General features: G+C 42.5%; 1 protein-coding gene and 1 long non-coding RNA gene across 4 annotated transcripts; one reads left to right on the plus strand and one right to left on the minus strand.

Moving 5' to 3' along the window:
- Positions 1 to 1862: 1862 nt before the first annotated feature.
- LOC133366516 (zinc finger protein 581-like) lies at positions 1863 to 13972 on the minus strand. 3 transcript variants are annotated; one of them, XM_061589707.1, is made up of 3 exons: positions 10603 to 10842; positions 10071 to 10191; positions 1863 to 5238 (listed from the first exon to the last, which is right to left on the minus strand). In XM_061589707.1, exons 1-3 carry the CDS (start codon positions 10628 to 10630, stop codon positions 4437 to 4439), a joined length of 951 nt encoding a protein of 316 aa, XP_061445691.1. In that variant the 5' UTR covers positions 10631 to 10842; the 3' UTR covers positions 1863 to 4436. The 3 variants fall into 3 exon arrangements, 2 of the variants coding, with proteins under 2 accessions (XP_061445691.1, XP_061445692.1); XR_009758421.1 differs by lacking the exons at positions 1863 to 5238; positions 10603 to 10842 and adding exons at positions 7099 to 8890; positions 12390 to 13972; XM_061589708.1 differs by lacking the exons at positions 10071 to 10191; positions 10603 to 10842 and adding an exon at positions 6022 to 6096 and having other exon boundaries at positions 1864 to 5238.
- Positions 13278 to 22225, plus strand: LOC133366517 (uncharacterized). The gene is made up of 3 exons (XR_009758422.1): positions 13278 to 13884; positions 16520 to 16610; positions 21245 to 22225. It is a non-coding gene; the product is annotated as an uncharacterized LOC133366517 (long non-coding RNA).
- The last annotated feature ends 734 nt before the right edge of the window (positions 22226 to 22959 follow it).

The following is a 22959-nucleotide window of genomic DNA, read 5'->3' on the forward strand; positions in this document are numbered from 1 at the left end:
CACATCACATGTACTCAGAATGGGAAAATGCAGCCCAAACCTATTCATGTTTATTCAGAAATAAGTCCCACTGTGTTCACTAAGGGTTATTTCCAGGTAAATTTGTTGAGGAATGCAGTCTACATTTACCATTTCAGCAAAATGGGAAAACACATGAAAACAGTCAGATTTCATTATGCATCTTTTAAAATTTTCTGAGGAGGAAAATGATTTCCCCACATTTTATCTGAAAATTCAGTGCGGGGGATAGGGGAGAGAGATCTGAAATATGCCATCCACTTGCCTTGTTTTAAATATTACTATTCCAAAACTGATATATTTTGTTCTGTAAATTAAAAAAAAAACAGCTAGAAACACACATGTAGTAATAATAAAATTGGGGGGAAAATGGACTGCCTTCAAGTCAGTTCTGAGTTATGGTGACCCTATAGGGTTTTCATGATAAGTGGTATTCAGAGGTGGTTTACCATTGCCTTCCTCTGAGGCTGAGAGGCAGTAGTCACCCAGTGAGCTTCATGGCTGTGTGGGCATTCGAACTCTAGTCCATCACTCTAACCACTAAACCACACTGGCTCTCAATAATAAAATTAAAGGCTGATAAATGAAATTAACAGTTTTGAAACAAATGTGGGCTTTAAAAACAACAGTATCACACATAATTTGACCAGCAGCACTCCCTTGCACAAGAAATAGCAATAGCTGGAGCTTAAATGATGAGAGGTGCAGTTGCTGAGGTGCTCACCTTCCTGCAATATGTTCCCCCTAAACACCAGATGCATAAGGCATAAGAACTGTTAGTGATAAGGGAGAAAGCCTTTTGCATGTTTGCCGAGGGTCTTATGTCAGCCAGTTTACAGATGGAGTGTCAACTAATACTTGATACAGGACACTCCGGACAGGTCCTGCAACAAACACTAACTTTGAATGACAGCTACCCATCCTTAAACACCCATGTACATGTCATGGGCTAATCTAGCTAATTTTCACCATGAGAACATAAGAAAACCCCTATTGGATCAGGCCAGTGGCTCATCTAGTCCAGCATCCTGTTCACACAGAGGCCAAACAGATGCCCATGGGAAACCCACAAGGACCTAAGTCCAAAAATGCTTTCCCCATTTGTGATTCCCAGCAACTGGTATTCCGAGGCATACTACCTCTGACAATGGACAGAACATAGCCGTGTCCAGTAACCACCGACAGCTTCATCCTCCATGAATTTGACTCTCCAAGTTGGTGGCCATGACTACATCCCGTCAGAGTGAATCCCACAGTTCAACCATACTGTGTGAAGTCCCTTCTCTTGCCCATCCAGACTCCTCCAGCCTTTAGCTACATTGAAGGACCTAAAGTTCTAGTATTATGAGAGGTTCTTCTCCCTTTCCACTTTCTCCACACCATCCACAATTCTATATACCTTCATCAGGAAAGGACAGGTTTAAAAACCTCTTTCTAATATATACTATTAAGCCAGAATCTCAACTCTTAATGTCTTATCTTTCCTTTCTGGGCTGGGAACTATGGTATCTTTTGATCAGCTAAAGCTAATAAATTTACCCAGTTATTTTGCATTGTTGTCTGTCTGCTTTGTGCAATTCTGTATGTAGTTTTTCAAAGTTGGATATCCAAGCATGCTAGGCCAGCCTTCATCCCATCTCACTGCCCCCAAAAGGAAGATTCTGGCTGCCTTGCAAGTGTATAGGCCAGGTTTGGAAAATAAGCATTTTCTAAGTTCCAATCTACATCTTGTATGGCATCCTTAAATGCATTATGTGTATTCATGTTCCTGTACCTCTACATCCTAGTGGGCTAACATATCCTACTTTTAAAAATTAAATAATCATTCAAAATTTACTGGAAATACATATGTTGGGGTCAGAATAAAGCATGTGACTGAGAAAGCTTATGTACAACAAGCACTGTACATACATACATACATTTTATTGATTTGCATATTTTGAGTACTCAGCTAGCAGATCCTTGACATATATTTGGTTTTTTAAAATTTTGGTTCATAAGATGATGAGTTCAGTGTATATCCCAAACCTTCTTATAGGAATCCACCTTATTCCAGGCAAGAGCTTTGGTCCTTCTCATTGTTGTTCAATCCACACTGCCTGGCAGCAGCTCTCTAAGACAGGAGTTTTCCCAGGCCCTACCTGGCGATGCAATTGGGGACTGAACCTGGGACTTTTTGCATGCAAAGCACATGCTCTACCGCTCAGCTACAGCCCCCGTCCCCTCCTCTCTATGGTCAAGGCAATCACTCCCACATCTTGAGAAAAGCCCTTTTGCATTTTTAGAAGTCTTATACCTAAAAGGCATTCTTCTCAATCCCAACAAAGGGCTCACTTCCTGTCAATGGATCTACAAGATGGAACTAACACGGCATCATTTTATTTGTTTAGCACACAAAGATGAACCAAAACCCCAGAGGATTATTTTTAATAATAAAAAGAAGACACACAGTTCAAAAATTCCACACTAAATATGAAGTAGAGGAAACACGATCCAGGGATCTCCCTGGCAAGCTTTGGATGTACCAGTCTAGCCGGCACCTTGGAACACATGCCTATATATTGATGTCTTCTGCATGTTCCCTGCTCTGTCAAACAGAGATTCTATGTTTGTTAATTATTGTAGGAAACCATAGCAGTCTTATCACATACACCCCACAGGCTGAATGTTTGGGATGAAACCCAAAGTTTTCTTATGCTGCAAAACTGAGGTTTTAACCGCCACCACCCCCGTAAGTATATAGACCTTAGCCTGCAGCTGTTTGGGAAACTGGCTGAAATGGCTCTAATTAGAAGGAAACAAGGTTTGACCAGAATAGATGGGTCCTGGCGACTACACTAGCAGTAGCAGCATCTTTTGGAAGGAATGCAGAATCACCAGCAGATTCTCTGGAAGTCTGGAGGTTTAGAAATACAAAACTGTTAAGGCTGGCAAGTGGAGGAATATCTCATACTTCATCCTTCAGCACCCCCACTCCTCACTTTTTAAAAAATTGAATCTGAATCAATTAAAGCAGTGCTTGAATTACTGGAAAGTTAGGCAGAGCTTTAATGAAATCTAAAAACCCCAACCTGTCTCCTTTCAATTTTAGCCAAATCATGGTCCCCTGTAACCTTCAAAAAGTAGTAGCCAAGGGGGTGTTGCAAAAGGTAGGGGGACCAGGTCCACTCTGGCTCCTGTGTAATTTGAGCACTGCCTTAAAGAATTAAAGTGACTTTTTCTCCTTGTGCTATGGAGTTCAGCTGATGTCCCACCCAGCCTTTTCTAGCCTCCTACTACCACTCATTCAAAAGGCTCTTTGTTAAAGGAGAAGCAGAGGCAGAAATTCCGGCACAAGTGTTCTTGAGATGGAATGTCAAGATTCAAATCCAGAGGCTCTGTTGTATGCCAGGCAGCCACTTAGCTGCAACCTATGAGACACTTGCAAGGGACTAAAAAAAAAGAATCAAAATTTGCCAAAATTGATTTGAACCTCTTGCTAAATTCAGCTTGAAACCCTGTACATTTATTGTACAGGGAGGAGACATATTTTCATGGCTGTCCCTATCTGGTTCCTCTGCTCCCAACTGGAGCCAACTTTTGCATTATATGTAAAGCCAACCTTCCAAAAATGGGTATGCCCTAGTTTTTCTGAGAGGTCGAGATCTTCATGCTGATTCTGTGGGTCATAATGTGTAAATGAAAGAGCTAACTCCTGGTAGATTTCAAGGCCAAGTCTACAAATGAGTGGGAGGTTATTAACAGGCATGCATTGTCATTCTGCATGGTAGCATATCCTTCAGGCATACAGAGAGGAGACAGTGTCTGTGCCATAAGTGCAGGGTATAGGCAGTATCTGCTGGATTCTTCCTGCCACATATCCCTGATGTGAGACAAGGACTCTTCCCCAAGACATTGTGACAGAATTAGATGCTAGCAGGCTATGGTCTGGATTGCCGAGTTCGGCCAGTGTATCCATGCTAAATGTGTGTGACCTACAGGGGTAGTGGTAACTAGGGTGGAGACAAAGCAGGAGGCAAAGAATCTCCCTGCCTGGTTATAAGGAGCACAAACAGACATGATAGACAAGGTTCTATAAAAGGTGGCAGACCAATGTGCCCATACCAAGTCCTTGTGGCATGAGAAGGCAGGAAGGGTCCAAGATAAGACTTTGCAAGCTGGCTTTCGCATGCCGGAGAGTTTGTGGCATAGGTGCGTGAGGTTCTCCATTCCAAATTTTTCCATGGAACAGCTAGTCATTGGACTGACTGAGAAGTATCAGGTCATAAGATATGGGCAGATATTTGCAGGCCAGGGTTACCATAGCATGGGTGGATGTTAGCTGTGCCTGGATGGCAAATTTCTAAGGCCTGGGTAGGCAGTGAGGTCTTCATGCCAATTCCCTGTGGCACAACTTAAAAGTCTCAGAAAGGCCGTCTCTAAGGCGTGGGGAGGAGCTGCAGGCGGTGCTTCCGGCGGATGTGCCTCTGGAGGGTGTTGCGCTCACCGAAGCGCATGTGGCATGCTTCACACTGGTAGGGCCGCTCGCCTGTGTGTACTCGCTGGTGATGCGAGAGCTCCCCAGAGTCACGGAAACTACGCTGACAGATGGGGCACTGATGGGGCTTCCGGCCCGAGTGGGTATACTTGTGGCGCTCCAAGTGGGATGTGCGCTTGAAGGCTTTGCCGCACGCTCGACAGATGTGAGGCTTGCTTTCAGAGTGGGTGATGCTGTGGCGCTGCAGGTAAGACAGGTACTCAAATGTCCGTGAGCACACAGGGCAGCTGTACACCTTGCGCAAGGACCCTCCACTCCCACCACCTTCAGTGTCCCCCGCCGTCCCCACCCCCTCTTCCACCAGCACAGTGTATGGCAGCCCCTGACTGTCAATCAACAAGTAGCGCCCCAATCGAGAGGGTTCTCCTTGTTCTGTGCCTCCTGCCCCTCCAGGAACATGTCCCCGTCTACCAGCTCCTGGCAGCCCATTCAAACCCTGAAGGAGGGCACCACCAGGGGAAGGCACTGGTGGGCGAGAGAGTTTAGGAGGTGATGTTTGGACATCCCTTCCCTCATCCCCCAGCTCCAGTTTGATGTGCTGTCCCACGTCGCTTGCAGGCTCTTGAAGACAGGGATGTTCCAAGGTTTCTGGTGGTCTATGGGGATCTCCTATAGACTTGGAATGTCTTTGCAGCTCCATAAGTATCTCCTTATGTGAATACCCTTGGGTTGGAATGCCAGGTCTGCAATAAGAAAGAAGGCACATGAATTGCTCAAAGAAAAAAAAATAGCTGTGTATTCACACAACTTTTAGAGCTGCAGTTAGTAGGGCTACCAACCATTTAAAAGAGCTGCAACACCTTAATCACCCACCTGACTACAGTCCAGTTAATCAGTTCAAATAAAATTAGCACATTACCAACCCTCAATATAAATGTCTTTTATTATTTATTTATTATTTTATTATATATTAAATTCATATCTCGCCCCTCCTTCCAGAAGGAACCAAGACAGCTTGTAGTTTTATGGAGAATGGCAACCACTCGTTAGAGGAAAAGGCATTTTGAATATTTTCTTATTCACTTTCTTGTTACGCTAACATCAGAAACAAAAGGAAACAGCACCAAACAAAGGGCAGGAAAGAGAGACAAGCTCTGGTGCTAGATGAAATTTATTGTGAGCTCGACGCGTTTCGGAACTTGTCCTTCCTCAGGAGCTACAAACATTAAAACAGACTCAAATCAATATAGTGGAGACAACACTGTGGTCTTAAACATAAACATAATATAATATTTTAGAGACCACACTCCATATGACTCATTTTACAAACATTTAGAAGACATAATAAAAAATTTAAAATGTTGTCATATTATATCCTTCAACTTTGACATAATACTGACACCTTAAAAGACTGTACTGTGTGACTCAAAAGGGATTGAATCTTGTGCTAGCCATCGCAAAACAGCTTCAACATAACACTCTCAACCCCTCCCCAGGAAAACAGAAGGGAATGGCCCTGTACTGACCTGTGAAGATCTGTTTTTCTCTTTACTCTGTCAGGCAATGCACATTCTCTGAACAGGCCCACACTAAACACAAACTGAACTCAAATGCTGATAGTATCCATAGGGTATGTGTAAATCAGCTCAGCTGTGCAATCACTGTGCTTGCAGATTGTACTGTCCGGCTGATACTTGCAGTGACTGACTGGCAAGCACAATGGTTACAGAGAGTCAGCCAAGTTTCATAACGACCCTTGGTTTTGATATTATTTAAACTCAGAGAAATCCAACTCCTCATTTAACCCTAAAGGCACCAGACTTTTCAAGGAGATGATCCAAAATAACTCCCTCCTGCTGAGTAGTCTGTTATTACCCACAACTCTTTCAATGGCCCAAAATGTTATATCGTTTGCCTTGTGTTGTTTCTCAACAAAATGTCTAACCAACGGAGCACCCATTCTTTGCTGTCTTAAATTGCACAGATGTTCCCCAATTCTAAGTTTTAATGGTCTCGATGTCTTCCCAACATAAATCCGATTGCAGGGGTAGGAAATGAGGTAAATGACTCCTGCAGAGTTACAGGTCACGAAATCTTGGATATAAATGTGCTTTCCAGTGTTGGGATTGGCACAGAATTTTTTCTTTTGAGTAAATCTGCAGTATGAACAGTGACCACATGGATGGTGTCCTGTTGGATTAGATGTGTGAAAAATCGTTGGTTGACGCTTGTTAACACTGCTCCTTGCATGCTCTGTGTGGATCAACCAGTCCTTAAGATTTCTTGTTCTTTTAAATGCTACCATAGGCCATGTTGTCAGACCTGGCAGATCCTGGACCAAATGCCAATTGGAGCAAATGTATGTTTGGAGTCTCTTAGTAATCGGACTGAACGGAAGGATGCATGCTGTACGGTTCTGCACTGTTCTTTTTTGAGGACATAACAAAATGTCACGTTTACAGGCATGAGCTCTGTTCATGGCTGTTCTAACCACCTTTGCAGGATATCCTCTGTCACAGAAACGTTGTGTTAGAGATTGAGATTCCTGGAGGTAATCCTGATTTCTTGAGCAGTTACACTTTACTCTTAAGAATTGGCTGTATGGTAGGTTATGTTTAAGATGAGCAGGATGATAACTGTCATACTTGAGAAAAGTATTCCTATCAGTGGGTTTGTGATAAATGGAGGTAATTAGACTCTTTGAAGAATTTTTGACTATAGTGTCCAAAAAATTGACCTGTTCTGTACTGCAAGTTGTCTCAAAACTGAGATTGGGATCTTGGACATCAATCCATGGAAAAAAATCTTCCAACCCTCATGTGTGCCTCGCCAAATCAAAAATATGTCATCTATATATCATAGCCATGGAATTATATTTCTAACCATGTGGGTAGTTGGCAAAAATGAATTGTTGTTCAAACTGTTGCATATATAGATTGGCAACCTCTGGAGCCATGGGGCATCCCATGGCCACCCCCTTGGTCTGCCAAAAGAACTTTTTGTTGAATGCAAAATAATTTTTTCGTAAAGCTACGTCGGCCAGGGAGATCAAAAAATGAGTTGGTGGATTCCATACTTCACATTTCTGTAAACGTCAAAAATTATGTCCAATGCCTGATCTCGTGGAATACTTGTATATAAAGATTTGACATCCATGGTGACCAGGATGTCTTCTGGTTGAATCTTGATAGGCCCTATTTTTTGTAGAAAATGTGTGGAATCCCGCACATACGATCTCATGGAAGGAATGAAAGGTTTTAAAAAATAATCAACTGGGACAGTGGTTCCAGTATAGAGTCATTGCCTGAAACTATAGGATGACCAGGTGGAGGATTGACACCCTTGTGGATCTTTGGCAACACATAAAATAAGGGTACCCTTGGATTTTTCTTGGCCAAAAATTCAAACTCAGAAGTGCTAATCCACCCCATAACACAACCCTCCTCCAGAATATCTTTGATGTGTGCACTGATTTCTTTGGTAGGGTCAGATGCGATTGGCGCATACGAGATATGGTCCTGTAGTTGCCGAAAGACCTCAGCCTCATAATCCTTTCAATTTTGGATTGCAATTGCACCCCCCTTATCTGCTTCCTTGATGACTACATCAGTGTTCTTTGACAGTTTTTGCAATGCATCCATTTCTACTTTGGTCATGTTGTACCATGGTGTATGTTCAGTTGCTTCAAGGGTCTCAAGTTGTTGCAGAATTCATCGTTCATATATCTGGATGGCTGGATCTGTAGGTCCAGGTGGCATGAATGTGGAAGTTCTAAATTTTGATTGTGCACTCGGGTGTGTATTACCTTGTTTTTGAAAATAATATTTCAATTTCATGTTTCGAAAAAATTGGAATAAATCAAAATGTCTTTACTAGATCGTGTTTTGGCATAGGAACAAATGACAAACCTTTTTCTAGAACTCTCATTTCTGTTTCTGATAATTCTTTATCCGATAAATTGACCACTATGGTTTCCTTCTCCTTAGCTGTCTGGGAGAATGTTGTTCCAAGTATCTTTTTTGACCCCTTCATTGTGTATCTGTGTGTTCTCCTGGGAGGATCCTGAAAAGAATGATTTCGTACTGAACTGGTGGAGGTATCACTATTTTCTCTCATTGACGACTCCCAGTCTGACAAATAGTCATGTTGTCATGTGAAGGTGACTCTCTTTGTGGACCTCTGTAGCCACAAATATACACGATCATTGTCATAATCCTCTTTGTCTCTGTTGAATTTCTTATGTTTGAAATCTTTGAGTTCCTCATGACTTTTCGAGGTCTTGATCCATGGACGCCAATTTGCGATCAAAATCTTTGGAGCTGTATGATGTTTTAAGAGCATGGACTTCTGCATCTATGCTGGCTTGTATAGGCTCATTCATTTGGAGAGAAGTTTCTATCAATAAAATCATTGTTGGGAGGGAGTTATTTTGGATCATCTCCTTGAAAAGTCTGGTACCTTTAGGGTTAAATGAGGAGTCGGATTATATATAACGATATAACATTTGGGGCCATTGAAAGAGTTGTGGGTAATAACAGACTACTCAGCAGGAGGGAGTTATTTTGAATCATCTCCTTGAAAAGTCTGGTGCCTTTAGGGTCAAATGAGGAGTTGGATTTCTCTGAGTTTAAATAATATCAAAACCAAGGGTCGTTATGAAACTTGGCTGACTCTCTGTAACCATTGTGCTTGCCAGTCAGTCACTGCAAGTATCAGCCGGACAGTACAATCTGCAAGCACAGTGATTGCACAGCTGAGCTGATTTACACATACCCTATGGATACTATCAGCATTTGAGTTCAGTTTGTGTTTAGTGTGGGCCTGTTCAGAGAATGTGCATTGCCTGACAGAGTAAAGAGAAAAACAGATCTTCACAGGTCAGTACAGGGCCATTCCCTTCTGTTTTCCTGGGGAGGGGTTGAGAGTGTTATGTTGAAGCTGTTTTGCGATGGCTAGCACAAGATTCAATCCCTTTTGTCACACAGTACAGTCTTTTAAGGTGTCAGTATTATGTCAAAGTTGAAGGATATAATATAATGACAACATTTTAAATTTTTTATTATGTCTTCTAAATGTTTGTAAAATGAGTCATATGGAGTGTGGTCTCTAAAATATTATATTCTGTTTATGTTTAAGACCACAGTGTTGTCTCCACTATATTGATTTGAGTCTGTTTTAATGTTTGTAGCTCCTGAGGAAGGACAAGTTCCGAAACGCGTCGAGCTCACAATAAATTTCATCTAGCACCAGAGCTTGTCTTTCTTTCCTGTCCTACGCTAATATCAGAACCACAATACCTTCACAACATAAGCAACTGCATGCTTCTCTTATAGTCCTACCAATTAACTTTGGCCTCCACTGATTACTCAAGGGACAGCCCAATCCTATGCATGTTTACATGGAAAGAAGTACACACAACATTTTATTCTAGAATCAATGGAGACTATTTGTTTTTTTCTACTTATTCCACACACAACCTATACCTATTGCATATTTTTTGCCCCTGAAAAGCGCTTCTTGGGAAACTGGTTTCATTTTGAAAACAAAAGCTCATTACAGATTGATTCTGTGTTACCCTGCAGTGTGTCCATTTGAAAACAGATGTAGGTGGTCCTGGCAATGGGGGGATGTATCCACACCTGCAGCTGCCCCAATGATATTGTGGGTGGGGATATACCACTTCCTTCTTCCTTCATCTGTGGCATGTGCAGAGAGGAAAAGGCATGGGTTACCTAACCATGGGGAAGTCTTTCAAATGTGTGTCAAGTAACCACATCCAGCCTTGTGGATGGCAGGATCTGGAATCAATCTAGATTGAAAGCAGCATGCTGAGGACAAAAGCATGAACTATTCCAGACTGAAGGAAACTACATTTTCCTGCTACAAACAAGGTTAGTTTGTACGCAGTCTATGACTGCAATCCTAAGCCTACTTAAATGACAGTAAATATACTTGAATTTGGTTGGGCTTATCTCTGAGTAAACAAGCACAAGACTGGACTGCAGAATTTTAGTTAGTTAATTTACAAAGCTTACAACCCCATGCTTAATTAAGAGTAGCTCCTACTGGATGACATCCAAGAAAACACAAAGTTGTTTGGGCTGCACCTTCCCTAGACTTGGAGAGTTCATACATGTTGAGTTCCAAGTAAGAACAAAGTATTCCACCTAGTGACAAAAATGTTCTCCTTCCCTTTCTGTTTAATTCAGCAGAACTCTAAAAAATTAGTGCAAGCATTACCCACAGGGAGGAGCAAAAAAATTATGAGTTAATATAAGTTAAGCCTTCTGGCAAACCCCCTCAAGACATATACAAACTATTAGCTGAATACAATCTCAGTCTTTGCCATCTGTAGGAATAACTAGATTTTACTGGCAGAAACTCCCAACCCCATTTTATGAAGTTCCCAGCATGCCCTGAAGCTATCCCACCCCCAGTTCCTTCCTGTTTGCTTATTTCTTATTTTTCCTGGCTTTTTAAAGTGGAAGGGGAAATATTTTGTTTGATAGATATAGATTGATTTTAGTTTCCCCCCCTGGTTGTAAGGTTTGGAGGGAAAGGGAGATTTCCCCCAGCTGACTGAAAGCAAATTGGTAGGGGTGTGTGTGTAAAGCACACTAAAGTCAGAAAGGTATTACTTTCACCTGCATTCCAGAACAACAGATGTTTAAGTTTTTAGAACTTTTTAAAATATCCTTTGAAAATAACCCCATCAAACCCAGTGATGCTTACTTCTGAGTATACCTGTATAAGATTGGTAATTCTAATCTAAGGTAGTCATGGTGAAAATTGAAGCAGATTCCAGATTAATTAATGCAGAACAAATTTGTCTCTGACTCAGCCGATTGACTCTGTCCATCATTGACATTGACTCTGACAGATTACCCCTGAAGGAATGTGGCCCTTGACAGAAAAAATGCCACCTACTGCTGTAGGCTATAGCAGGTATATAGAACACAAGCCATCAATAGTAGCAGAGTTTGAAGGGAGAGAATCTGAAGAAATTTTAGCTAAAAGGCCAGAGCAGGAAGATATGGTAAAATTTCATCCTCTAGGACAGGGAATGAGGCAAGAGAGATTACATGGACCATGAACCTCTAAAAATGGGATGGGAAGAACTGAGAAAATGTAAAAATGTAGAGCTAGCATCTAGGAATATAGAAGCTAGTCCCCAGAATCCCTGACTTTGTGAGATATGTGAGAATCCCTGACTTTAAGGCTACTTTGGGTGGAAAAGGGGGATTGCTTGATATTTCACCCTAGCTATACCCAAGTATCGCAAACTATTTGTGTTGCAGCAGCAAATGTGGGGTCAAAGATGAGGTTGGGGCTCAAATGTCTCCTCTGTCTTATTCTCAATTTCTGGCTTTGCCTCTGTCTAGTCCAACATTCTGTTTAAAACAACAGCCAACTAAATGCCTCTGAGAAACTTACAAAGCAGGGCATGACTGTAACAGTGTCCCCCTGTTGTTTATTCCCAGCATTTGGTATTTAGAGGTAGATTGACTCTGAACATGGAAGATCAATTTAGCTACCATGGTCAATAGGAGGGGTTGCATGGCCAAAGCTGGGGTGCAACAAATGGGAATGGCTTTGGGTGGTGGAGCTAAGGTGTGATGGGAGTGTTTTGGTGGGGTAGGTGGGCCTCAGAGCAACCCCACTTTTTGTATGCACCAGCTGCCCCCCCAACCCTATGGCTCTCACATCAACATGCTAACAGAGATAATTTCTCATTAGATTCTGCAACAGCTTCCTAAACTCCTACTCTTGGATACTTACACACAGACTGAGGACTGGAATCAAAATCCCAAAAGATCTTTCTTGGCAGATGTCCATGTTACTTTTTCTCTCAGTTAGCCCCATCCTCCATATGCAGAACTGACCCCAAACTTACCCTGCTTGGGTGGTGTTCCAAAGTCTCAGTCTCAACTCTCATTTCGGCACCAAAGCCTCATGCCAACAAGAGGCTGACACCAGAATGTGCCTTTTGCTTCCATCCTGGAGAGAACAAGTAAACTGTCATGTCCAGATGGAAAAGAAAAAAGTCCTCTAGTTGGCCATGGATGGCAGGTATCCAAGCAAAACAGTTAACGGTACCAGTCCAGGTCCCATGTTGAGGTGTGACTAGCAGAACATGGCCCCAGTCCAAAGTTACCATGAAGAAAGAGGAAGGGGTTGAGCAATGCCACTTTAGCCCCTGAGGCACAGCAGGCGGCAGCAGGCTGATCTAGAAGTACCAATCCAAGAAGCGGCAAAGTTGCCCAGCAGGAGTGATCATGAAGAAGCAGTATGCGATAGGTGGCACCTATCCAGCAGGCACAGCTGGCAGCAAGCAATGCCAAAACATTATGGCAAAGGTAAAAGGATCCAAGCTGGTTATCTGCCTTAAGATTTGGTGGAGTTGGCATCAGGCTCCAAACGTCAGTTTAGAAGCAGCCACCTTCCCCTCTACCCACCAACTCACCCCCTTTAATAGCAAAAGGAATCTTATGATAAGTGGAAGAAGCCCTTCCAAAGGTGCCAGATGCCACTTCGCTCTCCAAAACAGATTCAGATCAAGGTGTCTACCTCCCTACCTCCCCCTTCAGCTCCTCATCCGCAGCTCCAGTGTCCTACAGGAAGAGAGGGGAAAACTGAAGATGAGGCGGGGGGAGAGGGGGGTACATTGACGAGGGGAAGGAAGACTCCTGTAAGGGTGGCTTTGGGGATGTGTGTTCTACCTAGCTCTTCCTGGGGGAGGTTGGAGGTGGTGGAGGAGGAGGAGTGGGTGTCACAGCGAAAATAGCCCTGACGGAAACACAGCGGCTTCTGCCATCGGCTCATGCTAAAGAGGTTCCCAGATAAACATTCCTTCTCTAGAGATGGAAAGGTGATGGTGAGAGTTTCTCCAACACCCTCCAGAGAACCAAGGAATCCTGGATCTCAGCCGACGACGCCCGCTTCATAACCCACTTAGAGCCTCCTTTACTCTGCTCCTCCACCACCTCCCCCCTCAACGCTAGGGCTTCATTTTTGCGCAGCCCGGGAATCTATTTTCACTGTTTGTGAAACATTATAGGAAGCGATGTAATGGGAGACCCAAAACTGCATCTGAGTCACTATCTCCCTTTCGCCATTGGGACATCGCAGGGTGTAAACCATCCGCTCTGGGATTAAGGGGGAAGAGTGAGGTACTTTCTATGCCAGGAAGGTGGGATTGTGTGACACACACACACACCGCTCTCTGCCAAGCCTGAGTTACCGGGGACTCTCTCTGTAGGCTGAAATCCTTCACATGCTTTATCTGGAACTAAGAGGTGCCTCCCGTCGACTTCAGTGGAACTCAGCTTCGATGAAAATAAACCGAAGAACAAACTGCAACAAGAAGTTAAACTCGGCCAAGAACCCAGGTGACCTGACTGCTAGCCCCGCCCTGTCCAGGGAACCTAGGAATCTTCTTCCTGCTCTCTACCACCGCCGCCGCCGCCGCCGCCACCCAAATTGAATGTTAGACCCTACTTTGGCCTCTCCCACCACACAGAAAACCCTGGAGTTCTGGATTCTTCTCCTGCTAATCCACACTTGACTCAACTCCCCAGCCCTCTGCCACCTCCAATGCAGACACTTTTGCTTCATGTTCTAATCGCCCCTTCAACCTTTGGTGTCGCCAGCCTAAAATGTAGCTAGAATGGCAAGTCCTGGAGTTGTGGAACAATGATTTGACATAGACCTAACAATTCTGTTACACGGACATACATGATCAACAGATGAAGCTTCTCCCAGAATGGAGAGGCCCTGAGCAAAAAGATGAAATTCAATAAGCAATGCCATTCCCATCACTGCGTCTTTAGGCTGCATATTTATTTATTTCAATATTTCTATACTGCCTTTTACCATATGGTCACATGGCAGTGTACCATGCATTAAAACACACCAATATATATACTTCTAAAGCTCATTAAAACATCAATACAAAGTAAACTTTGCATAAACTATAATAACAAGAAATAACATAAATAACAATGGGTGCAATAGGAAACAGACAGCAAACAAATTACACCTCATCTCATCATGCCTATGTTCTACTTTCACTGTCGGAGGAGGCAGTACACATCTGGACACAACTTGCTGGGAACTGCAAGTGGGAAGAGTGCCGTTGCATCCAGGTCTTGCTTGTGGACTTCCCACAGGCATCTAGCCCCTGTGAGAACAGGATGGTGGAGTAGATAGGCCTTTAGCCCTGACCTAGCAGCAGGGCTCTAGAGGAACGTCTTCACATTCCTCCTAAAAGAGTTTAATGTTAAGGCAAGAAGCTCAGTGGGAAGATCATTCTACAGTTTTGGAGCTGCCACTGAAAAGCTCTATTACAAATCCCTACACTGCTGAACTTTGCCCTTGCAGGGACCCACAAATAAGACAAAACTCCACAATCTACAGTTGGGCAATAATTTTATTAGGACTAACCAAGATGTTATGAAAAAATGGCAAGCCAACATTTATTATTTGCAACATGTTCTGTACTACCAACATTAAGAATAAATATTGTGGCGCACAGTATAAAATCAGCAATAACATATTCATAAAACAAATACATCACAAATCAGTAAATCAAATTAATACATCAACATAGCTGGATCACACCTTAGGGAAAGCCTGGGTGAACAGATGAAGTTTAAGCAGGTGCCTAAAAGCCAATACTGTAGGGTACCTTCCTGATGTTCATTGGAAGTGCATTCCAAAGGGCAGGTGCCACCACACTAAAGGCCCTGGTCTAAGTGGCCATACAATGAACTTCAGGAGCATATGGCATTACTAGGAATGTCTCTTCCATAGCTACCTTTGCTTTCTATATTGCAGACTTAAGTTACTGCTAGGTGTTATAAATATAAAGATCCACACATTGAATTTATACTTGCTGTACAGCTGATAAAGGCACAGTAGTCATGCTTGTGAACTGGGTAGAGTTTAGAGAAAAGGGTAGGGCTTGCAGATCTAAGTGGGCAAAGCAAAGACTCCAAAACCTGAGGGTTTTCTACTGGGTAGCTTTTCTAGCTGCTCTCTTTGTACTGGTGAATGGAGGGTGGGTGGGACAGGCACAAAGGTGGGGTCAGGGCCCCCAGTATTGGGTATCCAGAAAGCAATGCAGGGAGTGGGACACCAGCTTGACTGATTGATTTTGCTAAGTGTCATGATTTTGGATGGGTTGCAAAGGAGAGATAAGTTGCACAGCCATTCCTTTGATTTCTCAACCCAAGTCGCCTGTTTTGTTGTGCTGTTTTAATGGGATTGTTTTATTGTGTGTTTTAATGATGTATGTTTATATTTTAATGTTGTTGTCACATGGTTTTATACATTGTAAACTGCTTAGAAGCCTGTTTTGGCATTAAGCAGTATTATAAATAAATAAATGTAAACTGATTTGTCCCACCTCCTGACACGAACAATGCCAGATCCCCTTGATGAGATAGCTAATGTGAATTGTGAATTTAGAGGACTCCTGAATGAATTCTTTGCCAGGATGGGGTGACTTATTGGTGAAGCCAGGAAGACTTATGCCAGCTTTGCCTCGCAGCAATCTAATGGGAAGAAAGGGGAGCTAGAAGGACTTCTGGGTCCTGTGGCGAGATAGTGAGATCTCTAAGCCGGAATAAATGTTGCCACTTTTTTATCTTTCATATTATTTTATTGGGCTGAGCGTTTTTAATGGTTGATGCTGATTCTGACATCTACTATATATTTTGGAATGTTGTTTGTTCACTATGCATTTAGACACCTCTTAAGATACCGTAACCAAATTTTGCGTGATGGTTCCTGAGATCGAGGAGCAGGTTTCTGTGTGTTTTGGATACAATTGGATGCCATTTTGAATCAAGAAGGCAGACTGAGCCTTTCAAAACTGCACTGATTTTAATCACCAATTTCAAAATTGCACTGAATTTTTTGTCAGTTCATTTATTAGAATTTCTGAGCAACACTGGGTGTGAGACAGCAAGTTTGCTAATTTTTGTGTGTTTGAAGTTTATAATGTTTTATATGTTTTTTTAGAAACAACCTTGGAAGGGCGTTGCTTCCAGTCTTGTTAGAGCTCACCTAGGTCCATCACATCCAGCGTTCTTGGAAAGAACCTCATCAACTGGTAGGCACAAGCCAATCCATTGGCCAGTGGCCCACTGGCAAACCATAGTTCTTTGGGAGGGAGGGTGGGATATAAATAAATAAATATGCCCACACATTGCCTTGCAAAGGGGTCATGAGTCTGGGCTTCTGTATTCTTTCTGCCCCACTAGATAGACCCTCCATTCCCCATCCAGAGAACCCCAAATTGTCTACACTGCAAAACTCAAACTACACATCTGCAAAAAAAGATCCTTTCCCCAGTACTGTCTTGATGAATCCTTCTATCATCTTTGAGAGCAGCGGTGTCTGTCAACATATATTAAGTGTAATCGCTAAGAACGAAACCTTCATAGTCAAAGGCAGCATATCTTTGGTCACTAGGGACAAACAATTGGGGTGATGGCTATCCTCATCATACTCGGTTTCACAAGGGTCCCAGAGACATCTAGCTGATATGAAAGTGGTAACATCACAGTGTGATCATATCCTAAAAAACATTTTTGTAACATTTTTCAGCTAAAGAGGATCCTTTCATGAAACCATTTTTCCACTTGAATGTTGATGGGGGGAAGGGAAGCCAGCTTGTACTAACTCTTCCACTGCATAAATTTCATGTGAATTCTACACACACACACACAACTATTCTTAACGCATTCACACATATATAGAGGAAAACAGCCATTCTTCTCCAACATCCATCCAAACAAAGGAGACAATAGGTGAATGATAAGTGATACGTTTAGGATGAGGCCTTTTTCTGCCAAATGGTTTCTCCCACCCACTAGGATAATGACCAGGCACTGGGATCCTATTTTTAACCTTAATTATTGGTTTTGGTGCTAAAATCATGTCTGTTCCTGCACATTCAAGGCTCTGTACTGGCATGTTCTGGCATCCTTCCCCCACCTCAGACTTCCTAGCATCCTTCCACAGTAGGGTTGCCAAGTTCAATCCCTGAGCCTGTATCTTTAGGAGAAAAGAAAGTCAGCCAAGTGCAGGTGCTCTTGCAACCCTGTAATGGGAAAAACCACAAGGTGGAATTCTCCCTTCCCCCTCCACAACTTTTAAAGATACAGAAGATCTCTTGGAGGCTGGGCCTGGCAACCAAGAGGTCTTTTGTATCTTTAAAAATTGTGCAGGGGGGAGGGAGAATTCCACCTTGTGGTTTTTCCTATTACAGGGTTGCAAGAACATCTGCACTTGGCTGACTTTCTCTTCTAAAGATAAAGGATCAGTCTCAGGGATTGAACATGGCAACCCTATTCCACAGCCATGTAAGCTGTCAGTTATGGCAGGGTTCCTCTTCCTCCACCCAAATCTCTCTTTATCAGGCCAGGCCATGTTAGAAACCCCCTTTTATGTGGAAAATGAAAATCCACCATACCTTGTAATGTACCCAGCCCACCCAACCAGTTGGCTCTCCCCCGCCCCCCCGTCCCCCCCGTACCCCATCCCCCATTCTTCTGGATGTTGGGAAAGGTGCATTTGTGCCCTGGACAGTTTCTTTTGTAGGGGAGAGCAGATAGATTATAGTTAAAGTCTAACCACTGGTCATGTTGTTCGGCAGGAAAGGAATTCTGCCCAGGTGATATTTGCTAGTAACATTGGAGACACCTCCCCCTGCTCCACAGTTTTCAGGGTCAGCTGAGAATGCCATTATTATAGTTCCATCTGGGGTTGCAACATGATGCCTGCAAAGCCTCTGTGCCTTCCCTCTTTTCCCTCCTTGAAAAGAACATAGAGGTAAAGGAGGAAGTTGGAAGAGTGGTGCTCTTTTCCACTTCCTGTTTTACCTCTATATGCTTCTCTAAGGCTCATATTGGCAGCTGAACAGAAAGCAGAGTGACCAAGAGGGAAACGAGAGTAGGAAGGAAAGTGGAGCAATGAGGAAGAATGGGTGGAGGAAAGAGGGGGGGGAAGAAGACAGTGGGATACCAGGAGAGAGAAAATGCACTTAAGTCAATAGCTTAATGACTAGCTTTGATTCAGTAATTTCACTGGGTTTACTCTGAGTAGGACTTCATTGAATATCAGCCAGAAAGATAATTTGGATTCAGGAAAGCAGAACTTCCACTCGTAATCGCATATTTTCCCCATAGACACTCCCCAGTCATCATCAAATCAAAGTTCCTATCTGTCTCCATTGACTGAAGCATAAAAATCACAGATTTGGTGCTTTCCAGCACTGTTATGGTACAAAAAATAAATAAAAAAGATATGAGCTATGGATTTAAATCATTTTTACAGGGCATCCCCTCAAATCACAGGTTACCTCTGTGTCCACAGATGTGTTCCATTATTTGTTGGTGGTTTTGTCATCCTATGTAAAAATCATGGGAATCTGTGCCTTGGATCAATGTTTTTTGTGGTGCTTGTAACCTTGGATCTGTGGTTTTTATAGATCACAGGAAAACAGTCACCAGACAAGAAGAACTGACATGGATGTTGAAGATCATTTATTTAGTTCATGATATCCCAACTTCCTTTCATAATGGAACTCATGGCACACGCACACACCCGACCTGCTTTGATTGAGCTACGATGAAGGGATGGGTTGTTAACAGGTGCTTGTTGAGGAACGGGGAAGGAGCGAAGGCTCATAGAAAGTGGAATGGGTAGCCCTACAGAGATTTGTCAACTTGTGACCCAGGACTGGCTTAAAAACTTTTAATCAAAGTTGTAGTAAAATACCTGCTTATAATTTCACTCATAAAAAGGGGTATTTCTAATTATAAGAGATATGTACGTATGTACTGCCTTCAAGTCGATTCCGACTTATGGCGACCCTGTGAATAGGGTTTTCATGAGGCTGAGAGGCAGTGACTGGCCCAAGGTCACCCAGTGAGCTTCATGGCTGTGTGGGGCTTCGAACCCTGGTCTCCCAGGTTGTAGTCCAACACCTTAACCACTACTTTAATGTTCTGTCTCTTTAATTACTTAGTGCCCCTCAATGTCCATTGAGCTTTGCCACGATGCATTAGATACCATCTCATCTAATCTGGCCCTATCAAGTACCATTAGGTCCCAGTCCCACCAGGCTTCAGCCTCTGATTTGACAGACATCACTCTCTAGCTCCTACTCAGGTCCTACCTCCTGTTGCAGGCCTCAAGCCAAGCAGCTCTGCCTACACGTCATATCTTTTGCCTTGAAAATCCTGTTCCCAAATGCCAATTATGAATGTGAGATAAAGCAGGGTAACAGTGACAGCAGGGAGGGGAAGGCACTTGGCACATTCTCAGAGGTCCTCTCGTCCTTATTACTTAACATGTTCAGAAGCTGAGCCATGGCAGCCTCTCAAATAAACATATTCGGCAGAGCCTTCCCCTGCTTATAGGAAGAACTGTATGTGGGAAATCAGTTAAAATGCTGGATTTGTAGGAGTGGCAAACTGCATTTTGTATGGATAGCTGGTTGATTGCTTTATTACGGTCAAAGACCAGCAGAGACCAAAGTACAGAATATAAAACATCCTAAGAAGTTAACAGTGCAAAAAAACTGTATAAAAAGTTAACAGTACAATAGACTGTATACTGACACATGGTCAGTCTAAAAATAATCTATAAGCTATAACAGTTGTTGGGTTGGCATGTTTTTTGGTATTTAATGGCTGCGTCACAAAAGATCGTGACCTTAGTTGTAACTAAAGGATTTTTATCAGCTAGAAGATATTGTACGTAGAAAACGGCATCTCTACCTGGGAATTTCTGCAGTATGGGGGTAATTAATCGGCATTGGAGGTCATGATAGAACATTCTAATAAAACATGGCTCACGGTCTCTACTGTGCCAACATCGCATGGGAAGTAACGTTCTGCGAATGGGATATTTTGGTATCTGCCCTCTAAAAGTGCCGATGGTAGGGCATTGTGCTTGGCCAGTGTGAAGGCTTTCCTAAGTCTGGGGATGTATAGGAAGGCCAGATAATGCGCAGGAGTAAAGGTTTTTGTAGAAAGGCAAGAGTCAGAGATGGAGCCAGCAAGAGGCAAATGGTTTTGCAATTCTATATCGAATATTCTCTGGGTGATAGCTGATTTCGCTTTGAAAAAACCACCCAACAGGACACTAGCAGGAGAAAAGCCTAAAGCTGAGAGTTTGTTGAGTAGTGATTTCTTCCATTTTGACTGAAACGCATCAGATAACACTAGTGGAGCCAAACCAACTGGTAGAAAGATCAATTTAAGCCAGTACTTAAACTTGAGCACCCACATACGAGCCTCTATCATAGGCAGCCTGACTTCAAGATGTAAGTTGGCATTCGATACACATAGGGGGGTGCCCAGTATGTTCCTTAGAAACTTAGTTTGGATAGTTTCGAAGGAGGTGTGTTTGGCATACACACTTATCTGGGCACCATAAAGTAATTGAGAGATGACTTTGGCGCTAAATACCTGTAGAGCAGATGGAATGTGTTGCCCACCCTTTGTATAAAAAAAGCAGAGAAGTGCCTTTGTGCTCCTCATAGCGTTTGCCCTGGCATTTTTTGCCTGTAGATGCCATGCTCCCGAGGAGTGAAGGTTTATCCCAAGGTACCTATATGATGATAGTTGGTCTATAGGGGTACCGTTTAATTGCCGTCGATGTTTCACTCTCTTCCTAGTAAATATTACAACCTTTGATTTGTTGTGGTCAATAACCAACTGTTCTCTATTACAGTAACTGGTGAGGGCTCTGAGCAGGCGTTGGAGGCCAGTACTTGTGAGGGACAAAAGAACTGCATCATCTGCATATAATAAGGATAGAAAGAGGCCTGTTTGGGAGCTTAAAGAAATAGGGGTCCCTGTGAGAGAGGAGACCCTGGAGACTGGAACAAACGTGGAACAGGAAAAAGATTTGAAGCTTATGGATTTTAGAAATAAAATCTATTGTTTGGAATTTAATGTTATCTCTGAAGAAACTAAGGAAGATTCTAGAGAGAAAGTTATCAATGGCATGGATAATCTTCTGGACTGGAATGATGTGATGGATGGAATTAACTGCAGCCATGTGACAATGGAAAAACTTTCAAGAGATGAGCCAGTGCATTTTGAAAAAAAGAACAGAGATATGATCTTACAGCAGTATTTCAGCAACTTATTCAGAATGGTTGGCAAGATAATATCTGGGATAGAGGTAATTCCCATCAGACTCTTATTGTATGACTATGGTTATGACAGCAAGATTATTATGGAATACTGATAATGGAAGATTGGACACTGAAATTACTGGATTTAACAGGACTATCGGAAGATTGGACACTGAAATTACTGGATTTAACAGGACTATCGAAGATGGAAGATGGAAGATGGAACTAATAGGGATAATAGAATAATGGCTATTGAAATTATTGAACCTAACAGATTCTGATGAGACGGATTGTTTGAAATGTTTATTTTGACTATGGTTATGACAATAAGATTATTATAATTAGTAATGAGATGGATTAATTAATATGCTTATTTGGAAAAAAATTGATAGATATATTTCTTAAAGAACTGAAACCTCTCTTTGACTTTTTGTGGAAAGAACAAAGTAATGTTTATGAGATCTGATGATTAAGTAAGATAACTATTGGAGGAAAGTGATTTTATAATATGATTTAAGAGACAGGATTGTTATATATTATAGACTTATAACTGATTTGATATGTGACAAATGGGAAGTCAATATTTTATTCTTTATTTTTTTTTTCTTTTTGTTCAATTATTTTTGATTTTGTTTTTTGTCTTTGAATGTTTAGTTTTGTATGTTGTATGAAAATTTGAATAAAAATTATTAAAAAAAAAAAAGAAAGAGGCCTGTTTGACAGGGTAGGATAATGTGAGGGGCACAACGCCAAGCTTTTAATTAGGGAGTTGATATATAGGTTGAACAATGTAGGGTCTAAAATACAGCCCTGTTTAACTCCCTTCTGGGTGGCAATGGGCTTAGACAGGTTGCCAGCATTGTTACATCTTATGCGAACCTGGGTATTCTGGTATAACCCACGAATCAATGCTAATAGGCGTCTATCAATATTGATGGATTCGAGTTTTGCCCAAAGTCTATCTCTTGGAATGAGATCGAATGCTGACTTAAAGTCGATGGAAGCAGCATAAAGGGCGCCGCCCGGCTTGGAAGTGTATTTTTCAACAAGATGTTGGAGGACGAATCCATGATCCAATGGGGAGCGACTCGCCTTGAAGCCGGCTTGCTCCTATAGCTGGTTAGATAACCAGAACAGTGCAGGGGGCCTAAATGGCAGTTCCTCTTGCGAAGACAATGTGCTCTGTTTGACATTTTCTCCTTGCGGCTGTTTCAACATATGCACGTGCTTCTTTCGATTTCTCACAAGCTGACTGTACGAGACGATAACAGCGCAAAGCAGTGCGCTTGAGGCGACGTCTAGGGGG

Source organism: Rhineura floridana, chromosome 11, assembly GCF_030035675.1.
Source record: "Rhineura floridana isolate rRhiFlo1 chromosome 11, rRhiFlo1.hap2, whole genome shotgun sequence".
In the NCBI taxonomy this organism is placed as follows: Eukaryota; Metazoa; Chordata; class Lepidosauria; order Squamata; family Rhineuridae; genus Rhineura; species Rhineura floridana.